This window comes from Myotis myotis, unplaced genomic scaffold, assembly GCF_014108235.1.
Source record: "Myotis myotis isolate mMyoMyo1 unplaced genomic scaffold, mMyoMyo1.p scaffold_m19_p_3, whole genome shotgun sequence".
Lineage (NCBI taxonomy): Eukaryota > Metazoa > Chordata > Mammalia > Chiroptera > Vespertilionidae > Myotis > Myotis myotis.
The window spans coordinates 200,553,922-200,575,884 of record NW_023416335.1 but is presented as its reverse complement, the minus strand read 5'-3'; the positions used below and the strand labels follow the sequence as shown (position 1 = coordinate 200,575,884).

Here is a 21,963-nt window from a genome sequence, read left to right as displayed (position 1 = left end):
CTTTGCATAATTTAGTAGCATGTATTTGGGTTGTTCTGTTTTTGAAATTAGGATTTGTATTTTTTCATCTTTTAGGTGATAATTAACTTGAGTGTGGTTTTTAAAAAAAATCAATAATTGCTATTGTATATTTTGCCTAAAAGGGCGAGTGTTTGAGAGAATGTGATCTTGGAAGGATGCTCATATTTATAAGGTATAAGCAGTTTCCCACATATAGGCTGAACAGAAGCATTTACTTTGCCAGAAGGCGCCTTTGGGGGCATATTTGGACTAATCTGAGGTTAATAACTTCCCCTCCCCTTTAAAATATAGTCATCACAGAGAACAAATAAGCAAAAAGGGGAGGAGTGGTGAAACAACCATCATTCTACTACTATGTTGAAATGACCAGTGTTAATATTTTGGTAAATATCATTTGTCCTTTTACTTTGCTAAATATGTATATTTTTATAAAAGTAGGTTCTTACTTGCTTGCATACTGTTTCATAATCTGCTTTTTTTCACGGAATATATTGCAAACATATTTTCCAGGTCATTAGTCTCCTAATTTTATTCCTCTATTCTATCGTGTGACTGAAGCATAATTTATTTAATCCTCTATAGGACATTTTGACTGTATACATCTTTTCCAGGTATAAACAATACTTCACTGAATCTTGTGTACATCCATGACTGTTTTCTTAAAATAATTTCTTAGAAGTAGAATTGCAGGGTTAACAGGCAAAATTTTTAGGCTTTTGATACTTACATATAAGTGTATTTTTGAAATATCTTCTATTTGATCCAGGTAGTATGTCACTATCTTATATAATAAAAGCCTAATACGAAAATTGATTGAACAGCAGAACGACTGGTCGCTATGATATGCACTGACCACCAGGGGGCAGACGCTCAACTTAGGAGCTGCCCCCTGGTGGTCAGTGCCCTCCCACAGGGGGAGTGCCATTCAGCCAGAAGCTGAGGGGGAGCATGCCTAAGCTGGCAGGCAGACTTCCCCTGAGGGGTCCCGGTTTGTGAGAGGGCACAAGCCGGGCTGAGTGACAGCCACCAGTGCACAATGTTGTGCACCAGGCCTCTAGTATAATTGATAAAAAGCATTTGGTCTTTGGTAGTTTAAAGACTGTTATGTTTAAGCATCTAGATAAAGAAAAATTAGACAACTTTAAAATTTTAATATATACCAAAACAAATTTCTAAATTTAGTAATTCACTGGTAGTCCTGACTAAAAGCTTTAAAGTAGGTAAAACCAGGTCACTTTGGGTTATGTGACATTCATACTCTGAGAGAATGAGAATTCTGCATGTGCCAGGTACATAATCTCCTTTGACACATGTAAGAGGTAGTGATGGAGTCTTTCTTGGCTTATGTTGCACTGAACTGAATATGTTTTTGTCCCCTCTGGAATGTCGTAAGTATATAAGTTCCTACATTAACCTACAAGTGTGTGTTTTTAAAAAATGTAAGTTTATACATCCTGCTTTTATAAATATCCAAGAGAGAAATGGGCTCAGAGACTAAGTCATAGATAGAATATATATAAAAGTTAAGATATAAATGATCTAATTCAGGGGCACCAAAAATATGCACTTAAAATAGACTAGCTTTTGGTGTAGCTCTTAACTTAGTATCATTTATATGAGCAGCTGAAAAGTATATTTTATCACATAAAGCAACAAATATTCTCTTGTTTGGGACTGTTGATAAAATAACTTTCCATAAGAGATTTTTAAAAAAAATCTTGCACTGCAAGATTTCATTCTTAGCAAATGGTAGAAGGTATTTTTTCCCCCCATGTTTCATGCCTAATTGCTACTGCTGTAGGAAATCCTTTTAGTTGGACCCTCATAACTGTGTTCAGTTAGCATTATTAAAGGTAACCAGTATTCCTTTAACACATCAAGGCCATCCAGAAAACAGGCAATAAGGCTTTTTTTTTTTTTTTTTTAAAGAAAGGAAAATACTGGATACTACACAGTAGGAGGAAGAGAAATACAAATAGCTTAAAACGTCCTCATACCCAATTATATGACACTAGGAAGGTAAAATTCTCTCTGGAGTAAAGCATCTCTATTATTATGAGGCAGAGAAGGGGCAGATAGGAGCTAATGAAGAAGCTATAGTCCCTTAGATATTTATTTCAAGACTTTTTATTTATACCTGATTTTAAGGATTTTAAAACAGTAAGGCAGAATCCCTTCAAATCATGCGCCACAGCTGACATTGGATGGATTAATTTCTCTGGCTTCTGGCCATCACCTTTCAAAATGTAAACTTGTGCAATAGTACATACAGGTTTCCCTAACCGTGCTTCCAGAAAGTTTTCTTTTGCACTGCATATTAAATAAATAAGGCAATGTATTATAAGAACTCCTATGCAAAGGTTAATGCCAGCAAGTGTGCCCCCAAAAAAGTCAGATATGTGCTGGCTCTGTCTATAGTAACCCAATGTTCATGGATTAGTTCTGGGGGTGCAAGTTATAAGTTTGATAAGTAATTTTTCCATCTTCCACAAAAATACCTAAGATTAAAAAGTTCTGACACTACAGCGTAAACTTTTGCCTCTAAGGCAGTGGTTCTCAACCTCTGGCCCTTTAAATACAGTTCCTCATGTTGGGACCCAACCATAAAATTATCTTCGTTGCTACTTCATAACTGTAATGTTGCTACTGTTATGAATCGTAATGTAAATATCTGAGATGCAGGATGGTCTTAGGCGGCCCCTGTGAAAGGGTCGTTTGACCGCCAAAGGGGTCGCGACCCACAGGTTGAGAACCGCTGCTCTAAGGTATAATTTAGGTCATTTTCGTCCTCTAAAACAAACAGTAACAATTTTGTGTCTTTTGCACCTGTTTTCCAAAATTCAATTTCAGAGTACATGTGAATGAAAGATATTTTCAAACCTTAAACACCGGATAATTGATGTAAAAACAAGTTGCTGGGCAAAAGATAAGTCATAACAGACAGTGCCTCCAGCCAGGACAGGTATGCCAAGAGGCCTATTCATGCATAGATAATCCCCAATCCTATGTTTACAAGAAATCAGATCCAAATCCTTTTTTCAGACCAAAGCAATGACTAATCAAAGAACACAAAGGAGTAATATTTGGGCCAGCAGCCATTAAAGGAAATGCAGAGCCATTCTTTTAGAGGAAGAGTATAACTAAAGAATGGTTTCTGCACATTTCTAACCTTGCAAGTAGCAGTCTCACAAAAGTGCTATCTTGTAGAACAGTGCAAAGCAGAGAGCTTGGCACCCTGGAATTCTGTATAGACCAGGGGTGGGCAAACTTTTTGACTCGAGGGCCACAGTGGGTTCTTAAACTGGACCGGAGGGCCGGAACAAAAGCATGGATGGAGTGTTTGTGTGAACTAATATAAATTCAAAGTAAACATCATTACATTCATTTCAAACGGGCCGGATCCGGCCCGCAGGCCGTAGTTTGCCCACGGCTGGTATAGACCATACACTACCATGTTTCCTACTTACATCAAGAGCACAATAAAGCAAATTTTAATTTGGATGTCATTTCCAATTGAAAGGCAGTCTAGATACCCTTGATAACCCCCAGCTTATAAAACCAAAGGCTGGATAAAATATAAGCAACATTGTAAATTAATGTTAAATAATACACAATATCTTAAAATATATCACTGAATTGACATGAAAGTAAGTCATCGCAAAACTCCCAAAATGAGGTGAAAATAGGAAACCTGTGAGGTAAGACAGTACCAAATCCCACTTTGCCCTGAGACTTGTGTTGAACCGGAGACAATGAAACAGCAGCAGCGGGGGGACTGGACCTAAAGCCTGAGGCTCACTGAAGTCCAGAAGGGCCACCACAGAAAAGTGAGCAGGTAGGAAATTTGCCTGCCTCCACTGTGGTGCTGGGTGGAGGGAGATAAATCACTAGCTCCCTCAAATTCAGACAGGCCAGCCCTCCACGTTTGTGATCTGAAATCACAGAACCTTCAAGCTGGTCAAGTGGTTTCAGGTTGGTAGCTCTTCCTGCAGTGTCTGGCAGAGCAAACTCTCCTCAGGACCTCAATTTCAATCCATGCTTCAAATAATTCCTATTTCCCAAGGAAAATAAGTTTAAACTCGAGGGAAAGTGGCACCATGAGGGAAAAACAACACAGTGTATACAACAGTGGAATTACTCACAAGGACTCTAAAGGAAAAAGTAACTTGTAAAGGAATAGAAGCATGGAAAATACGAAGAATGAGCAAAAGATTACACAGAGAACAAACAAGAAGATTTGTAAACCAAATAAAACCCACTGAAATAAAGACCTGACCAAGTGGCTCAGTTGGTGCAGCTTCATCTCATACACCAGAAGGCTGCAGTTTGATTATTCCCAGTCAGGGCACATATTTAGGTTGCGGGTTCGATCCCTGTCAGGGTATGTACAAGAGGCAACCATTGAATGTTTCTATCTCACATCCATGTTTCTCTGAGAATCAATAAAAACATCTCCTAGTGAAGATTTAAAAAAAGAAAAACCCAACAAATAGAGGGGGAAAAATAAACACCTCCCCCCCAAAAAAACCCAAGACATAATTTCTGACAAGGACCTAGAAATAAATCCAACTTATATTTGTAATCACAATAAATATAAATGTACAAAACAATGCAATTAAAAAGATAGTTTCTCTTTGGTCTTTTGAGTGTGTCTCCTGCAAATTCAAAATATAAGACCAAAGACAGATCTAAGATATTCAGATAAAGACTAACCAAAATCTTGCTATAGTAACAAAATAATAAAACTAAGGCAACAAACAACATTCATAGAGATAGAGTCCCTGCATGGTTATAAAGGGTCCAAAATTCACCAGGGAAGACAGAATTCTAAATTAGTATGTATCTAATAATAAAGCCAAAAAAGAAAGAAAGCAAATAATGATAACTTCAAGAGACATTGAAAAATCTATCATAATCAGATCGTGAGACTTCAGGAAATAAGAAATCAAGTAAAAGGTCAATCAGTATAGAGATTTACACAGAACAACTAACAACTTTGACTTAACAGACATGATATTCCACTATTGGGGAACACACATTCTTTTCAAGTATATGTGGAACATGCATGAAAACTGATCACTTGATAAATCATAAAGCTATTTTCATTTCAGAAAACTGAAACCTCATAGCTCATATTCTCTACAAAATGCTAATAAACTATAACACTTCAGTCCCCAGCATCTCCACCAAAAAACAAATAACACACCCTGGCATGTGGAAATAACTTTAAAAATAACAATTGGGCTAATATTCAAAGCTCTGGAATATTTAATATTTTAATTTTTAAAAAGGCACAAATTAATAAGAATGAGAAAGGCTCATAACTACAGATGCTGTGGAAACTAAAAATGTAAAGGTAACATGGCTTCATATAAAAAAATTTTAAACTAAGATGAAATGGAGAAATCACTAGAAAAAAATATTAATGAAAACTGTGTGCTTGCTTTGGTAGCACATATACAAAACTAACTCAATATAAAATCTTCATGATCCTACAACCCCTAAAGAAATGGAAGCAATAGTTAAAATTCTTCTCTTAATGACAAATGGCCTTAAAGACAAGGTCCAGCACTGGCCGGTGTAGCTCAGTGGATACAGCGTGGGCCTGCGGACTGAAGGGTCTCAGGTTTGATTCCCATCATGGGCACATACCTGGGTTGCAGGCTCGATCCCCAGTGTGGGGTGTGCAGAAGGCAGCCAATCAATGATTCTCTCTCATCACTGATGTTCCTCTCTCTCTCTCCACCTTTCCCTTCCTCTGTGAAGTCAATAATGTTAAAAAAAAAGGTTCAATCTGAAACTCTTCCAGACAACTGAAAAACGCATTTCATGAGGCTAGTTTAACCTTGATACCACGACTAGACATGAAAGGAGTATTATAGGCCAATCTCACTCACCAATACAGGCGTAAATATCCTAAACAGAACACTGGCAAACTGAGTCCAACAATGTATTAAAATGCACGAGTGCATGCACACACACCCATGACAAAGTTGGGTCTGTCCTAGGAATTAAAGATTGGTTGAATATTAAAAAGTCAACTACCATAATTTTATACATTAACATTAAGAAGAACAATTCTACCATTTAAATAGATGATAAAAATAAAATTCAACATCCATTCATAATAAAACTATTAGCCAACTAGAACTAGAAGGGAATCCCTCCTTAACCCAATAAAGGACTTTTGTGGGGGGAAACATACTGAACTGAAATGTTGAAAGCATTCCCTTTAAATCAGGGCTAAGACAAGGATGTTGTTCATTATTAGTTCTTTTCTACTATACTACAGGTCCTTGCCACTGCAGAAATGTAAGAAGAATTGTTTTTAAAGGTAAAAGGGTCAGAAAGGAAGAACACTTCACAATTTGCAGATGATATAATTATATAAAAATTCAAAAAGACATCTAGACACATTATTAGAATAAAAGTTTAGCATGGTTGCTGGATCCAAAAATCAACACATAGTAACAATCCTATATAATAAAAGGCTAATATGCAAATAGACCAAATGGCAGAACAACTGAACAACCGGTCGCTATGATGTGCGCTGACCACCAGGGGGCGAGCATGGAACATGGCGGGCGTTGGCAACAGGCAGCAGAGCATGGAACATGGTGGGCATCGGCCACAGCGGGATGGTGGAGCAGGTGAGCGGGGGCGCCAGACCAAGGCGGGGTGCCAGTTACTGTCATTGGGGTGAGCCTCTGGTGGTTACTGAAAATTCTTTGCTCCTGCGCACCATGGTCCTGCCCGGCACTCGTACCTGCTGCTGGCGCTGGCCCTGCTCGCACCCACTGCCGACACCTGGCACTGGCCCTGATCGCTTGGCACTGTCAGCGGGTGCAAGTGGCGGCTGCTGGCCCCGATTGCCCCTGAAGGCTTCTCCACCTCCCCCTGCTCCTGAGGGGCAATCAGGGCTGGAGCCACTGCTCACACCCGCTGCTGGCGCCGGAGCTCCGCTGCTCACACCTGCTGCTGGCGCTGGAGCCACCACTCGCACACAAAGCTGGCACCAGTCTGGCTTGCACCTGTGGCTGGTGCTGGAACCGCCACTCGCACCCGCTGCCAGCACCTGGAGCAGGTCCTGATTGCTTGCATCTGCTGTTGGCGCCAGCCCCAATTGCTCCGCACTGTCAGTGGGTGCGAGAGGGGCTGGCGCCATAAGCACATGGCTAGCAGCAGCAGCAGGAGTAGGGCTGCAGGCAGACAGGGGACCGGGGGCTGCGGTGGGAGGGGCCGGGAGGGGGTGTGAAGGATGAGCCTAGACCTGCCCCTGTGCCCACCGCAGCCTCGTGGCCCTCAGTTCCTTTCAAGGTGCACGAATTTGTGCACTAGGCCCCTAGTATATGTATAATCAGCAACAACCAGTTAGAATAAAAAGTGTAATTAAAAAAAAACACAACTTACCACAGCATTAGAAAATACAAAACTCCTAGGAAGAAATCTAAGACATGAAGGCCTTTATGGAGAAAAATTATTAAAGTTTATTGAAAGATATTAAAAGACCAAATAAGTGGAAAGACATACAATGTTTTTGGCTAGGAAGACTCATTATTGAAAATCAATTTTCTCCAAATTGATCAACAGATTCAATACAATTACAAAAGATATTACACAAACTGGGAGAAGATATATGCAACATGTTTAAATGACAAAGGATTGGTATCCAGAATATATAAAGAAATATGAATCAATGAAAAAAGACACACACCAGACAGAAAAATGGGCAAAAGACATGAAAACATTTTTATATATGGGAAAAAACTAAATTTCACAGAAAAAGAAACATGTTTACATACAGGGGTAAAAAACTAAATTTCATTAATAACCAGGGAAATTTGAATGAAACCCACAGTAAAACACAATATAATAGCTATCCAATTGATGAGTATAAAAGACAGTCAAGACCACGAGTTTGCTAAGACGTGGAGCAATGCCACTCAACCACTGCCAGTGGGAGTGTAAACGGGGACAAATGCTTTACCAGACAGTTCCGCATGGCCAAGTAAAACCTGCTTCTTAGAGCAGCGGTTCTCAAATTTTTGGTCTTAGAGCCTCTTTACATCCTTAACAATTACTGATGATCTCAAATTGCTGTTGTTCATGTGGGTTATATTTATAAATATTTGCCATATTAGAAATTAAGAGACATTTTCAAGACACAAAAATACACAGGTACATACTTGATCAGCTATCGGTGTGATGATGTCATCATAACTCTGGAAAACATTTAAACTCATGAAGAATGAGAGTGAAAAGGACAAATAATGTCTTAGGATTTTATGAAAATAGTTTTGTCCTCAGAGACCCCCTGAAAGGGTCTCAGGGACCCTTAGAGGTCCCCGGACTACACTTTGAAAACAACTGCTCAAGAGCAACTCTTGAGCATGTGCCACCAGGATACATGTTCAAAAATTCATTCATTCCTCAAATAGATGTGGAGCATCTACCATGTGCCAGGCATTGTTCTAGACATTGTGAATGTCTAAACGGGCAAAACAGACAAAACCCCTGCCGGCACAGAGTTTACATTGTAATTGGCAGAATGTTCATAGCAGTGTTATTCATAACAACTAAAAACTGGAAACCCAAATCTCCATGAACAGAACAGATAAATTGTGGTATAGCCAGGTAATGGAATACTATACAGCAGTGAAAACAAATGAAATACAGTTACATGTATAAACATGGATGGAATCTCAAAAAAAACTGTCAAAAAAAGTCACAGAAGAATACATACTGCATAATGCCACTTACATAACAGTTCAGAAACAGGTAAATCTAAACAACATATTAGGGATACAGACATAGATGGTAGAATCATAAATAAAAACATGGAATTATTAACAAAAAAATACAGAATAATGTTTGCCTCATGTGGTGTGTGTGAAGAGAGGACAAACGGAGGACTCTAGGCATCTGAGAACGTTCTAGTTCTTAAACTGCTGGTTGACCATATGCATGATCATTTACTTCACAAAAAATATAAAAGAAAAGTGGCATAAGGTTATATAATATATAATTTCATCAACAAAGAGAGGGAACATCTCCCCAATATTTCAACCACTTCTGTGCATTGCAAATTAACCAATTATTGTAACTGGTGGGGAAGAAGTACATGATAATATGAGAAAAGGAATGAGCATGGGCTATTTCTTACAGAAGTTAACTGAGTTCCCATAGGATCATGATCCTACGAGGTATTATAAGCAGTGCCAGGCTCAGAGTCACTAGCATAATTCTGGTTAACTGGTTATTTTGTACACTGGGTATAATTATTTGAATAAAGTGAGAATGAAATGATAGATGATGCAAATTCCAAAATAAACTGACAAGGACACCGCCTCTTTACTGAATTCAGTTGACTATCAAAAGCACAAATTCTCTTTGGCACATTCTTCTAATAATGCATTTATTTGTTAAGTAATAAAAAAACATGGAAAGTGCATAGCTATTGACAGTTTCTCCACATCTATCAGTCGTAGGTGCCAAGCTGATCACTCAGATGTCATAAACAATTTTGCAATCTTATCTTTGTCAATTCATCAATGGCAGTGATACTTTGCAGATCAAACAAGATACAGTTAAGGTACAATGTCTTCTCCTGATTCAGGGTATTAGCTACCAATTTCAGTATACCATTTAAAAACTTGAGAAAAAGAGATCTTAAAACTATCTATTCCCTATACCCAAACAGGGCAGGCTAAAGGTATTATCTTGAGTTAGGGAGTTGGTGCAAGAGGTAGACTAAGCCCGGCAGTAAATGGCTGGCAAACCACTCCCAGGAAATGGGGAAGTAGGAAGTAGATTCCCCAGGTCCAACTCATCAGAAAGTTCCAGACATTGCTGTAGCTATTTAACAAATCTCAGGTGGCTACAAGACCCAAATCCTACCCATATTTAAGCTGGCATGGACAATGCCACCAGGGGGTGCTAGCCTGCAACTGAGAGCAAAATGATTTTGGATCGAGCAGTTAGCTGGACCTTCAGAACAATGCCCACTCTCTCACATGCTATGCAGCCATGAGTGGCACACGCATACCTTTGTTATACTGGATGGTAATTATCACACCTGTAGCCTTTTCCTCCGTCTCCTATAAGAAACAGAGAAAGTAGGAGGGAACCTTTCTCAAGTGCTTAGGGAACTTCCATTCTATCTCCCCAGATAGGAGGAGGAACAGATAATCCTCTTGGTCAGAGCTGGACACGTATTGGACCACGATTTGCTAGTGGGAAGAGTTAACTCTATGTTCAAAAACAAATACCAGCTGCTACCTTTATTTTTAACGTGTGTATGCTCCGACACAGAGGGTTCTTTTTGTACTTTCTCAATTCTCATGCTGAGTAAGGAATGAGGTCTTCAGCTTCTTGTCTCTGGGTGATAAGGAGACCAGGAAGGGGGAGTGGGTAGATGAGGGACCATTTCCTCTCTACTACAGCTTTCATATCTGATATGCCTCCAATCCATATTTTTTGCACCTTCAGAGGTTGTATGTAAACACCCTGACATCTCTGAGCATTCTGCAAAGACTTTTTGCTGAACCAGCAAATCAAATCAGGAAATAGGAAATCCTTCTGTTCCCTCCACAGCCTCACATCTATGACTTCCTACCCTTCTCTCTATCCAAAGCCAAAGGCTTCATAACCCTGTATTCTCAAGACTTTTGAATTTGAAGTACTACCATGAGCGGTAGTCAGACTGTGAATTTCATGAACTTTTAAGTACAAGCTTCTTGCTCAAATCAAGTTATGCAAGATACCAACTATGCAAAACAAAAGAACCTTCAACATACTCATTTTCAGATGTCCGCGCTGAGAGGAATAGTCACACAAGTGGACATTTTCCTGATTTTAGTTCTTCAGAGGTTGGAAAAGAAGAAAATGGATATTAATAAAATAATCTATTTTTAACAAGGAGGCTGATATCCTTGAATTTTATAGCTTTTCTTTCTTCATTGAGTTTATAGAAATTATTGTTTCTACGCAGAATGTTGTAGTTCATGTTTTTCCACGCCTGATAAAAAAGTCTTTTCCTGATCATAAGAATATATAAGTATGGGAATTCCCAATTACACCTGGGAAACTTGGAAGGAAGGTGTGCCAATGTTATTTTGTTCTCCAGTAGTATAAGAATCTTTTGTCCCACAAGGTCAGAGGTGACAAAGTGACCTGACTGGAAATGTAACGGAATCCAGTGTGGCTCTAATGCTGGTGGCTCCAGCAGTTCCCTGTGCTTAAATATTAACAATAGGTAGCTTTTTCTAATGTTAGACAACTACCCATGGCTTTCCTATAGGGAAACAGAGAAATTAACTTTGAAAATATTTTTAGCTCATTTTTCTGATCATCCAATGTTTAAAATCATATTCCAGCAATGCCCACTGATTTCACACTAAATGCTGAGATCTTTTAGACCAAAGGCTTCCTCATGAAATCTATGCACACTTACATTAAACTCCTTTTAGCCTAGTAAATATGGGACATATCCCTTATTTATCCCAGAACTTCTCTCAGGAACCTAAGTAATAATAGCAGGACAGGGGAAGACAAAGCTGGAGTCTTCATTTCCTCCAAAGCCTTATTAAATCTGCTAAAAACTCTTTCCCTTTCAAAGCCTCCCTCCCCTTTTAACTCCAACTTGATAAAGGGGAGTGAAAGTATGAGAGATATAAAGGTGACAATTTTCTGTAATAATTTGTTGAAATATTTAAGTACCAGCTAAGTGGGTAATATGGGAGAGACCTAAGGACCCACTCTCTGCCTCAGAGATCTACCACCTGGCAGAGGGAGAGGAACAATTCTAACAAATAGGGCACACAGTCTAGAGGCGGCTGTGACAGAAGATTTAAAAAAGGACAGTGGGGGTACAAGAAGGAGTAGAATCTACCTGGAAATGGAGTGTCAGGAAAGGCTTCATTTCATAAGATTGGCAAAATTTGACCTGAGTCTTGAAAAAAATGGATGGAGACCAGTAGGGATGGAAAAAGAGACAGAAATACATAAAGAAAGGTAGAGCATGGTATCAAAGAAACTAAAAAAAACTTGTGAAAGTTTCAAGAGAATGGTTAAAAGGACTAAGTATAATCAAAGAATTCACTGGATCTGGGAATGAGAAGTATCCCTGACCTTTGCAAGATCCATTTCCATGTTGTAGCAGGACAGAAGCCTGGCTGCTGTGAGTTAAAAATGGGTGAAAAGCTTAAGGACAAAAAGATTAAATAGATTTCACTTATATCTGGAATCCCCCCAAAAAATCAAAATAAATGAATAAACAGAACAAACAGAAACAAACCTTCAAAGGGGAGGCGGGTATGGAGATAGGTGAAAAGATGAACGGGAATAAGAGATGCAAAATTCCAGTTATAAATTAAAAATGCATGGGGATGAATAGTGTAGAGCACAGAAAATAGTCAATTATATCATCATAACTTTGCATGGTGACAGACAGGTACTAAACTTATCGTGGTGATCACATGATAGGTATATAAATGTTGAATCACTATGTTGTACACCTGAAACTAATATAATACTATATGCCAACTAACTATACTTTAATAAAAAAAAATTTAAAGAGTAAGTAGAAGACTAAAAAAGAGTTGACCAGTTTAGACTGTTTTTGGAGCTATTTACCTTTTTACTTACAAACAGACTAGTTCAGCTATAATAGGGTTAGGCTTTACATTTCTGTAAGAAAATGACTACCTAACACAATCCACTAACTTAAGAACAAATTTTTTAGACACAATCCAGTCTTTATGAACCTGCCTATATTATTTTACACGACTAATATAAAATCAACATTTCTATAAGTTTACTCTGCCATCACTAATTTTTCTTTCATATAGTTCAAAATAAATAACACCTATACTTGGTAATAGTAGAAAAGGTGCTTTATTTTACATATCATTGGTACACAATACATAAAACTGCCTAAAGTAAATCTTGAGAAACATAACTGTCAGTTAAACCTTAAATGGTGAAAGACCAAGTCTATTTTGCAACTTACTTCATTTATGATCAGATGACTACAATAATTTTAAATACTAATAATCTCTTCATATCCAATGTTACAAGTGATTTTTATGCTACAAGTGCTGCACTTTTAATAATAAAAATATCTTCAGTTATAGTAGACCATATCTCTAATCAGAACAAACTTTTGCTAGTCTACAAGTCTTTGAAATAATGATCAACAGTTTCACCTTCTTATAGATCATTATATTTATGTAATTGGGTTATAGGGCAGGGGGGCCTTATACATGCAATGAGATTATTTCCATTTTTTTAAAAATGCAGGTGAAAGTGAGTTTATAATACCCTATTTCTAGTTAAATTGCCAAAAACAGTTTACTAAACTAAAATGAAACCAATACAATATTTTAGAAAACATAATTCGAAGAGCATGCAACATCAAAATCTTTTTACTACATAAATGAACCAAAGTTGCAGAGCCCAGGAAGAGTACTGTGGCACAAAGACTTGTACATCTGAATTGCTTACCCAGCTGGGAGGAGTAAAGAAACTAATTTAACTAAGTGTAAATCCTCTTATGATATCTGCATTACATAGCCCACTGCTACTCAACGGGATCTCACCTTAGAAATGTACCAATCATAAGCTAAATGTGTTTCTCTTATTATTTACCCCAATCCATTCTAGTCATGAACACACAGCTCAAAGATCTCTTATTAACTGTTAATGTCAAAGCCATAGAGATTTCTCAATGGCATCTTTCAGTCACCAATCACTTATCAGAGAGATAAATGTGACTAATATTTAATGTACAAATGCTAAAAAAATGATAAACTCTGGGCTAATTCTCAAAGTAAAAACATTTGCTATTTTAACAAATCCTTTCAGAAAAAAAGAATGCCTTTCTCTCTAGAAAATAAGGAAGATGTTAGAACCAAAAGTTCATATTCACCTCCTGATCTAGGACAGTAGAAGCATTTAAGCAAAGAAAACTAAATCAAATACAAAATAGGTATAAATGTGCATACTCAAACAAATAATCCATTCTTTGCTTAAAATCAGCTTATTCCTTATTATTAAGAGAAGTGCTTCAAGATACAAACCGTTAATTAATATAGAGAATAAGGGGTTTAAAGCCAGACCTTTTTCTGATAAAGCAAAAAGGTCATTAAAATAATTGGGCCTGATACACTTACTTATTATAACTTTCCATTCTTACTCTTTATAACTAAACGCGCACACATACACAACAAACCCTAGCATTTAATATGTGCAAAATTGCTTACCATTTATTTTAACTTTGGTTACGTTTTTGTTTAGCCTATCATCAGTCACATTATAGAAGCTATACAAATGATTACAAACATAATAATGAGGTAAGTTAAAATTCTACTAGTGCAAAAAGCAAGCATATGCCAAAAAGCAAAGCATATGAGTTACACAAATGCAGAATGAAGCTCTCACCAAGGGTGGTGCTGGGATTAACAAACCAGAGAAGCTCCTTGTAAACATTGTTTGTAAAATACACATTTAAAGATTAAGGATTCATACAGCCACAAAAAAGGTATTCTAATAACACCATAGTAGTGCATTTATTTTACCTTTAGAGTTTGGAAATCACTCAGTATGCATCTAACAATTTGCATATTTTCTTCAAGAGAAATTTAATTAGTGAGACACATTAATTACAAATACTGTAGTATAAAAATCCCACTTCTTTACAAAAATTATATATTAAAATATTCTATACACTTTAAATTAGTAACTGGAACATACATATATATCAATTCTGCACAATTAAACCTATCTTTGCTTGGAGCATTATACATGAAGTTGGAGGACATAGCTACTCAGTCAACCTAAACTGGCATAGGTTATAAGGTATAAAAAAGATAGACCTGTGCCTCTGCAGTTATTGCAGTTCTTAGTTTGAAATATCTTTTCTGCAATTATTGCTCTCTATCTACTCCCGATTTGAATAGGCAGTGAACCCAGAAATTACTAAAAGGTTTAAAACAGGTTACCTGGAGCAGAGTATCCACAATGCCTCTCTGCATCTTTATGATCGCAATGGAACCTGAGTAAGCTATCTAATGCTTGTATTTCAGTTGTAAAAAAGTTTATACAATTTTGAGGTAAAAACAATGCAAAAATAAAATATTTAGAGCATTTACAAAAATCTTACAAATGTTTAAAACACTATTTCAAAATTTGTGTCCTTTTAAGGTGCTTCTTTCTTTTTGCAATAAGGGGAACATGCACTTTAATTTTGAATGTTTTAGTTTCAGCAAAAGTAAAGTTAGGGCCATGAAAACAGATGTTAAAATATTCAGGGATATGCTTCACTTCTGATGAAAATATAGAATTTAAGTGCTGAAAGGGACCTTAAAGGTAAAATTTTAAAACTCCCTCATCTATTAATGAGGAAATTGAGGGCCAGATAAGTGCTTTGGCCAAAAATATATTCCAATATATCACCCTGGTATGAATCAAGAAAATCCATTATATTTTGCCATGATTCTGGAAAAATAATAAAAATTCAAAAGCAGTTTCTGAACTTGCCTCTTTTTTAATTTCATTAAGTTCTGTGCTAACTATATATAAACAAAGAAATCAAATGGCTGCTAAAATCAGTAAAACAAATATTAACCAATAGAAGACAGTTGGTAGAGGATCACTGATCATATAAAGTTAGAGGACGTACTCATAGACAGGGCCTTTACAATGTAGGGAATGTTTACGGTATAAGACAGCACACTGTACAACAGCCAGTTACTAGAATCTCCTCAATAACCCTAGGATGACTGAGTTACATGACCTTTATAAAATACATTGGGGTAATAATGTCTTCTAGCTTTTATCTTAATTTTACTATTTTCCTTTATAAAAGAGCTATAACTATAACAAAGAATCCATATACTAAATCTCAGAGAGTCTTTGCGACTTTTCTATTTTTATTTGGATCTAGAATTGAGCAAATACATTTTAAGAACAGCTTACAAATTCAAATTCATAACTGCTAGAAATACAAAGAATACTCTTTTTAAATGACAAATCTTCATAACCAGTTACTAATAAATAATCATAATCACAATAGCTTTAGTAAAAACAATTCAATTTAAAGGTGTTTTTTTATTGTTACCTTGAAGCCACCGAACTTGTGTAGCTGGTCCATATCCCTTTTCATTCTTTGCTGATATCCTGAACACAATGGCAGGTCTGGATGTGTAATCAATATGTGCATTTGCAAGTTGCCCAGTGGTCACTATACATGATGTCTTAAGACCACAATAAATCCTCATAAAAACAAGTTGACTTGGATTATCTTGTATTTGTGCTGTGCGGATTGCCAAGTAGGCTGAATATTCCAAAATATTTCCAGAAGGTGAAGTTGGAGGTTCCCAGGAAAGATGGATACCCTCAACATTCTTGAAGAGAGGAGAGAAAAAAAAAACAGGTAAAGGTTCTGAAGTTTTCTCTACCATGTTAATTCTATCTTTAGAATACAAAATGCTTTTTGTATTAGATGTTAGAACTTTTATTGCTGAGTTTTAAAAACCTATCTTAATTGAATCTGCAATGTGTAATTAATGCCCACTTTTCAAAAACATATCTAGGCTTAATTGTCTGCTTGTCCTATGCCAAGAAAGGTATTTTTCTTGCTTGAAAGCAGACATTTTCTTCTCTAAAATTTTAAAGGGGCAGGACCTTAGGATAAAATATAATCCAATTTTATGTATTCTATTAAATTCTTCTAGCACAAATCTTTGGTTCCATAAATAAGTATAAAATTAATATTAAGAAATATAGCAGATTTCCCTTTCTTTACTTTGGATGTTATAATTCTACTTGAAATTTGGTCCTTAAAAATATTGATTGATTAGCAAAAAATATTCTTTTAACCTTTTAATCGCCCCTTTTAAATATCTCCCATTTCATTAGACACTAACAAGAATCTCTTTACTGACAGTTTTACTTCATGTACAAAGTTTCAAATAATTTACATAACCAAGTCTTAACCTGGCATCTCACCTTTGAAATTCTGACTGCAGAAGGAGCTCCAGGAAAACCAGGAATACAAGTTTTAAATTCACTGATTTTGCTGAAAGGGCCTATTCCACAACCATTGATAGCAGCAACCCTGAATCTGTATCCTGTGCCTGGAACAAGATCTTGTTTCTTAAGTAAACTGTAGTCAGGTACGTCTGCATTTCCTATCTAAAATGCAATATATGCAAAAGTAAAGAAAAGGTGCAATTAATTATTTTGTAATTAAACAAAACTTTTAAAGAATGAATTGTTTAAAGGTTCTAGTCTACATTTATGTATTTCCCCCTTTTCACACATGGAATGAGAACTCCAACACCAAAACAACAGAGCCCATAAATTGGTGATTCGTATTCAGAGGAAAAGTGCCCTTCCAGCTGAGAATCACTGATCACAAAAAGAAGTGCAAGGGTATTCTGCACATGAAGAGTGCATAGGTAGCAAAAATTAAGGATCAGTATAAACAAAGTAACAACCATCTCATCTCCATGCTGAATAAATGTTAAATAATTGGGTTTCATAATCTAAGTGGGAAGATTGTAATATTTATAACTTTCAAATAATTTTTACATATTCTCCCTAACTCTTACTACACCTCGGTGAAACATGTAGCACCAACACATCATCCCATTTTAAAGAAACTATGTCATCTCCATAGGAAACTGAGTCTCAAAGAGGTTAAATGAGTGATTTGTCCAAGGTCACACTGTTGAGTGCTAGAACTAATCATGCAAAACCAAGTTTATTGATTCTAAATGTTAAGTTCTTTTTACCTTTCAGGAAAAACAAGTAGCTGCTAGGGCCTTATATAGGTATTTCCTTACATATGAAATCAAACTGCAGCTAGAAATTTTATTAGGCATAATACTAACAAATTATTAACCAAGATTTCTATTTTGTTTTTAAGAATTGGAAAAATTCAATATGAAAAAGAGGGACACCAGTAGTAATATTAGAAAAACTAAAATATAATGATAAATGATATATTCACCATTTGTGCAGATCTTGGGGAGATTCAATCTATTTCGTGGCAATTCTCTCTCTGAAATTTACCATTCCAGATAAAAATTAGTTCAGTATGCTTTGGCGCTGTTATCTGTTTCACAATCCTCAGAGGGTAAATGTCTCACTTATATATATGAAGTCCTCCTTTAAGGGATTTCAGAACCAAGGGAAACTTAAATTGTATTCACTAGCCTACAGGGGCTTTTAAATTTTTTAAGTTGTGAATTCAGAAATAAAGTTGAGAGTAAGAAAAATATTCTATTCTCTAAACACAACACATAATATAATTAGAGATATTTCAAAAAATCCTTATCTATACAGGATAGACTATATTATTTATGACTCAAAATCCAGCCCAGTGATTGTATAAGATTTTTAAATTACCTGCTTGTGCCCTAGCCGGTTTGGCTCAGTGGATAGGGTGTCAGCCTGTGGACCAAAGGTCCCCGGGTTCAATTCCGGTCAAGGGCTCATACCTTGGTTGCAGGCTTCTCCCAGGCCCGGGCCCTTGTCAGGGCACATGCAGGAGGAAACCAATCGATGTGTTCTCTCACATCGATATTTCTCTGTCTTTCCCTCTCTCTTCCACTCTCTCTAAAATCAATGGAAAAATATCCTCGGGTGAGGATTAAAAAATAAAAATCAATAAATAACCTGCTTGTGATGTATTTTATAGAAAGATCCTTTAAAAAGAATACAACATAACTAGATATATAGAATTCTCAATTACAGATAGTGAACAGATCCTAATTTCATGCATTCAAGTGTCTTCAATTAAAGTTACATAAAAACAACACCACCTCATTCTAGAGGCTTATAACTCACAGTGTAGAAAATACATCAATAGCTACCTTTGAAATGCTTTGCTTCCCTTTTGGCAGCAAATAAAACTGGCTCACCAACGCTGTGTTATTTTTAAAAATTCCTACATCACACCACTGTCGTTCTCCTGCTTTCGTTGTGGTCACTGGATTTGAAGAAGTCTCTTTCTGATTTCAGAGGAAAAAAAATTTATGAAGACTCTTATTGAGCATATAATAAATTTCTAGATTTAATAACTCCATGCAGTGATCTACAAATAGGCATATGGGTAAACACCACAACATTAATAGTTCATAAGTAAATAAACTCTTAAGAGATTAGGTCAACTGACAGTGAAACAGGGATGCCAATTCAAACACAGGGAGTGACAGGCATTCTCCAGGTCAGTAGCTCTGTACTATCACCCTCGCTGGAGTGAGCATGCTTTCCAATCCACTAGTGGTACGTTAAAATGCCAGCTGTTTTATAGAACATTGTCATTTCAGAGACTCTCTCAGAAAATGTCATCTCTTTAGTGTGACAATACAACTTGCTCCAAAAGGAGCTAATAAGGAAAAATTCATTCCAAGCTGGCTTATTTCTAGATTCAAAAACAACTAGCAGAAATTCAGTGATCTTTGCACTTGAATGAAATACCTGTGATTCTCCAAACCTAAAAGGAGAAAAAATGTTCAAAACTAAAATGCAATTTGAATACACTTTAGTATATATACTAAAGAGGAACAGATTAAACAGTTTTACATTTTTTGCCTTGCTTTAAAACAAATAAACTTCCTCTACCTTAAGCTACTTTTAGTGATAAGTGAATTATACTTATCCCTGGAACTAACCTTTTTAAGCCATCTTCTTTATAAATGAGACACTGTTTCCAGAAGCTCAAAACAAATGTGCACTTCAGTTATTTATTTCTGTCTTAAATATATAACAGCAGAGGTACATGCTTACAATTCACATTATTTGTTATTTAGGCTATCACACATGACAAAGTGAACTAACCAAGAATCTTTAAGGTTTTTCTTTAAAAAAAGGAATAGCTTTGAACTTGTTTTCATTTTTAAAGTTGTAAAAACTCTCTTCAACAACTTTTATAAAACAACTGGCTCCAAATGAAATAACAAATACCATTCTGGCTGATGCATCACAAAATAGATTTAAGAGAAAAAAGTTCACTTTAATAATTCTTCCCTGAGAAGAGTCTTAGAACACTAGGATTTAACATTTTGTAAAGGTAAAAGCTGATGATGGTAAATATATGATCAAAATCCGTAAAATCATGATTTAAAAAAAACTAAAACCATAGACAATTGAAAACTCTAAAACGTAAATATTAGGTCAAATAAAAACTCTTGCTCATAGCAATAAAGTTGAAATGATTGATAATTTAAAAATAAATTAAAAGGCATATGCACACACATGCACACAAACATGTATTGTCCCTATATTTACCTAATTAAGACAATCTTGGTATCTTTGTGAGGCACTTTCCTAGCATTTTAAGTTTGGTGCCATGCAGACCCATTCTGGCCTCTCTTTTGGTAGCAAATAATATTGTCCAATGTCAGAGAACACTGGGCTACCCTATAGGTATGTCTAACCCAGTATCACAATATTCTGTTGTTCTCCTATTAAGCAGCTAGCAATAGAGTCATTCAAGTTTTATGTTCCATAACATATCCTTTTACTCATAAAACCATTAATATAATTTACATATATATATCTACATACACATTTATTATAGAAAAATATAGAAAGCATAAAGAAGAAAGTAAAAATTGTCTGTGGCCCCACAACCTAGAAAAATTCATCTAGCATTGTAGTGTGGATGTGTGTGAACTCATGTGATGTATAAATGAATGTATTAGGTGTATTTTTTAATAAAATTGGGACCACAGTATGAATGTATTTCTGTGTGTGTGTGTGTGTATATATCTTTTTTCACTTATCATTACTGTGAACATTCTTCCTATTCAAACCTTTATTTCTCAATCTATGTCAAATCATTACTAGAGGACACACATGAATCTTTCTGTGAGTTTATGTCAAAGATGCTCAGTATTTAAAGTCTATTTACTCGTCTGTAAACACACGCTGTCTCCAGGTCATATACTTACAGAAAACGGCATTGCTGCAGCATGTGTCTCCACACGGCTGATCTTAGTTGCAGGCAGTGCACAGGTTTCGTCAACTGAAAATTAAACAATTCATCAGGTAAGACTTATATAATCACTTATCAAACAGACACATTAAAATATAATTTATAAATATGCCAAATTAGCCAGAGGGGGGAAAAATCACAATAATTAGAAATATGTACCCTCTAATTCAAACTAATTCACAAAGCTGATTTTTCCAGGGTTTGATAACCAGCTATAACTTCAGCAAATATTTACCAAAGATGAAACACAATTCCTAATTGCAAAAAAAATGAGAATTTACAAAATCAGAAATCATTCAAGCTGGGAGAATTGTTACTCCATAGTCTAGAACTAATCTTTTCTAGGGAAAAAAGAATTGTTGAATATATTCACGGTATTGTGTTTCAGTGTGTGCTGATTTCAATATTTTATGTAAGGCAGCAGAGAGTATATTACATAATCATTTTAATTGAAATGCTTTATTTGTTTATACATAATTCAATCCAAGGTGAAATGCAACTCCCATCTAAAACAAGTCTGATGAATTTATATACAAATAAAGGTTCAAAATACAGTATGTGAAACACATTTCATTTCCTATTTAAAACAAGTAAGTTTGATGAATTTATATATAAAAATGGTCAAAATACAGTATGTGAAACACATTTCAAACCTTCAGATTTGGTACTGAATGTTGTTAGTGAAGTTTCATCTTTAACAACTGCCCCATTTGTACTGGATGATTCAGTTTTAATGGTCTGCTGGGTTACCATAGTTTGTGCGCTGCAAACAGTACTGGATACAGAAGTTTCAGGAATTACTGTTCTTAAGTCCAGGCAACTACTTAGAACACCTATATTTGCTGAAGTGTGAGGACCTAAAATTAAAGGGAAAAGATCAATTATTAACATAATACCTGCAGATAATTGTTGTATCTTATAGTTCTTATCATATAATT

At 36.0% G+C, this 21,963-nt stretch overlaps 1 protein-coding gene across 18 annotated transcripts in view; it reads right to left on the bottom strand.

The window, feature by feature from the left end:
• Nucleotides 1-7,483: 7,483 nt before the first annotated feature.
• HCFC2 (host cell factor C2) overlaps nt 7,484-21,963 on the bottom strand; it is a 44,458-nt gene continuing 29,978 nt past the window's right edge. For 6 of the 18 annotated variants that reach the window (XM_036297990.1, XM_036297996.1, XM_036297992.1 and 3 more), the window contains 6 exons: nt 21,679-21,882; nt 20,982-21,055; nt 18,900-19,037; nt 17,029-17,214; nt 16,139-16,424; nt 7,485-8,996 (listed from right to left, as the gene is read on the bottom strand). In XM_036297990.1, the coding sequence (XP_036153883.1) occupies nt 8,962-8,996; nt 16,139-16,424; nt 17,029-17,214; nt 18,900-19,037; nt 20,982-21,055; nt 21,679-21,882 (923 nt within the window). In that variant the 3' untranslated portion in view covers nt 7,485-8,961. Of the gene's footprint in view, nt 8,997-12,896; nt 16,425-17,028; nt 17,215-18,034; nt 18,086-18,138; nt 18,193-18,601; nt 18,643-18,899; nt 19,038-19,700; nt 19,783-20,981; nt 21,056-21,678; nt 21,883-21,963 lie in introns of those variants that run through there. The other 12 variants (XM_036297994.1, XM_036297993.1, XM_036297995.1 and 9 more) reach the window with 12 other exon arrangements.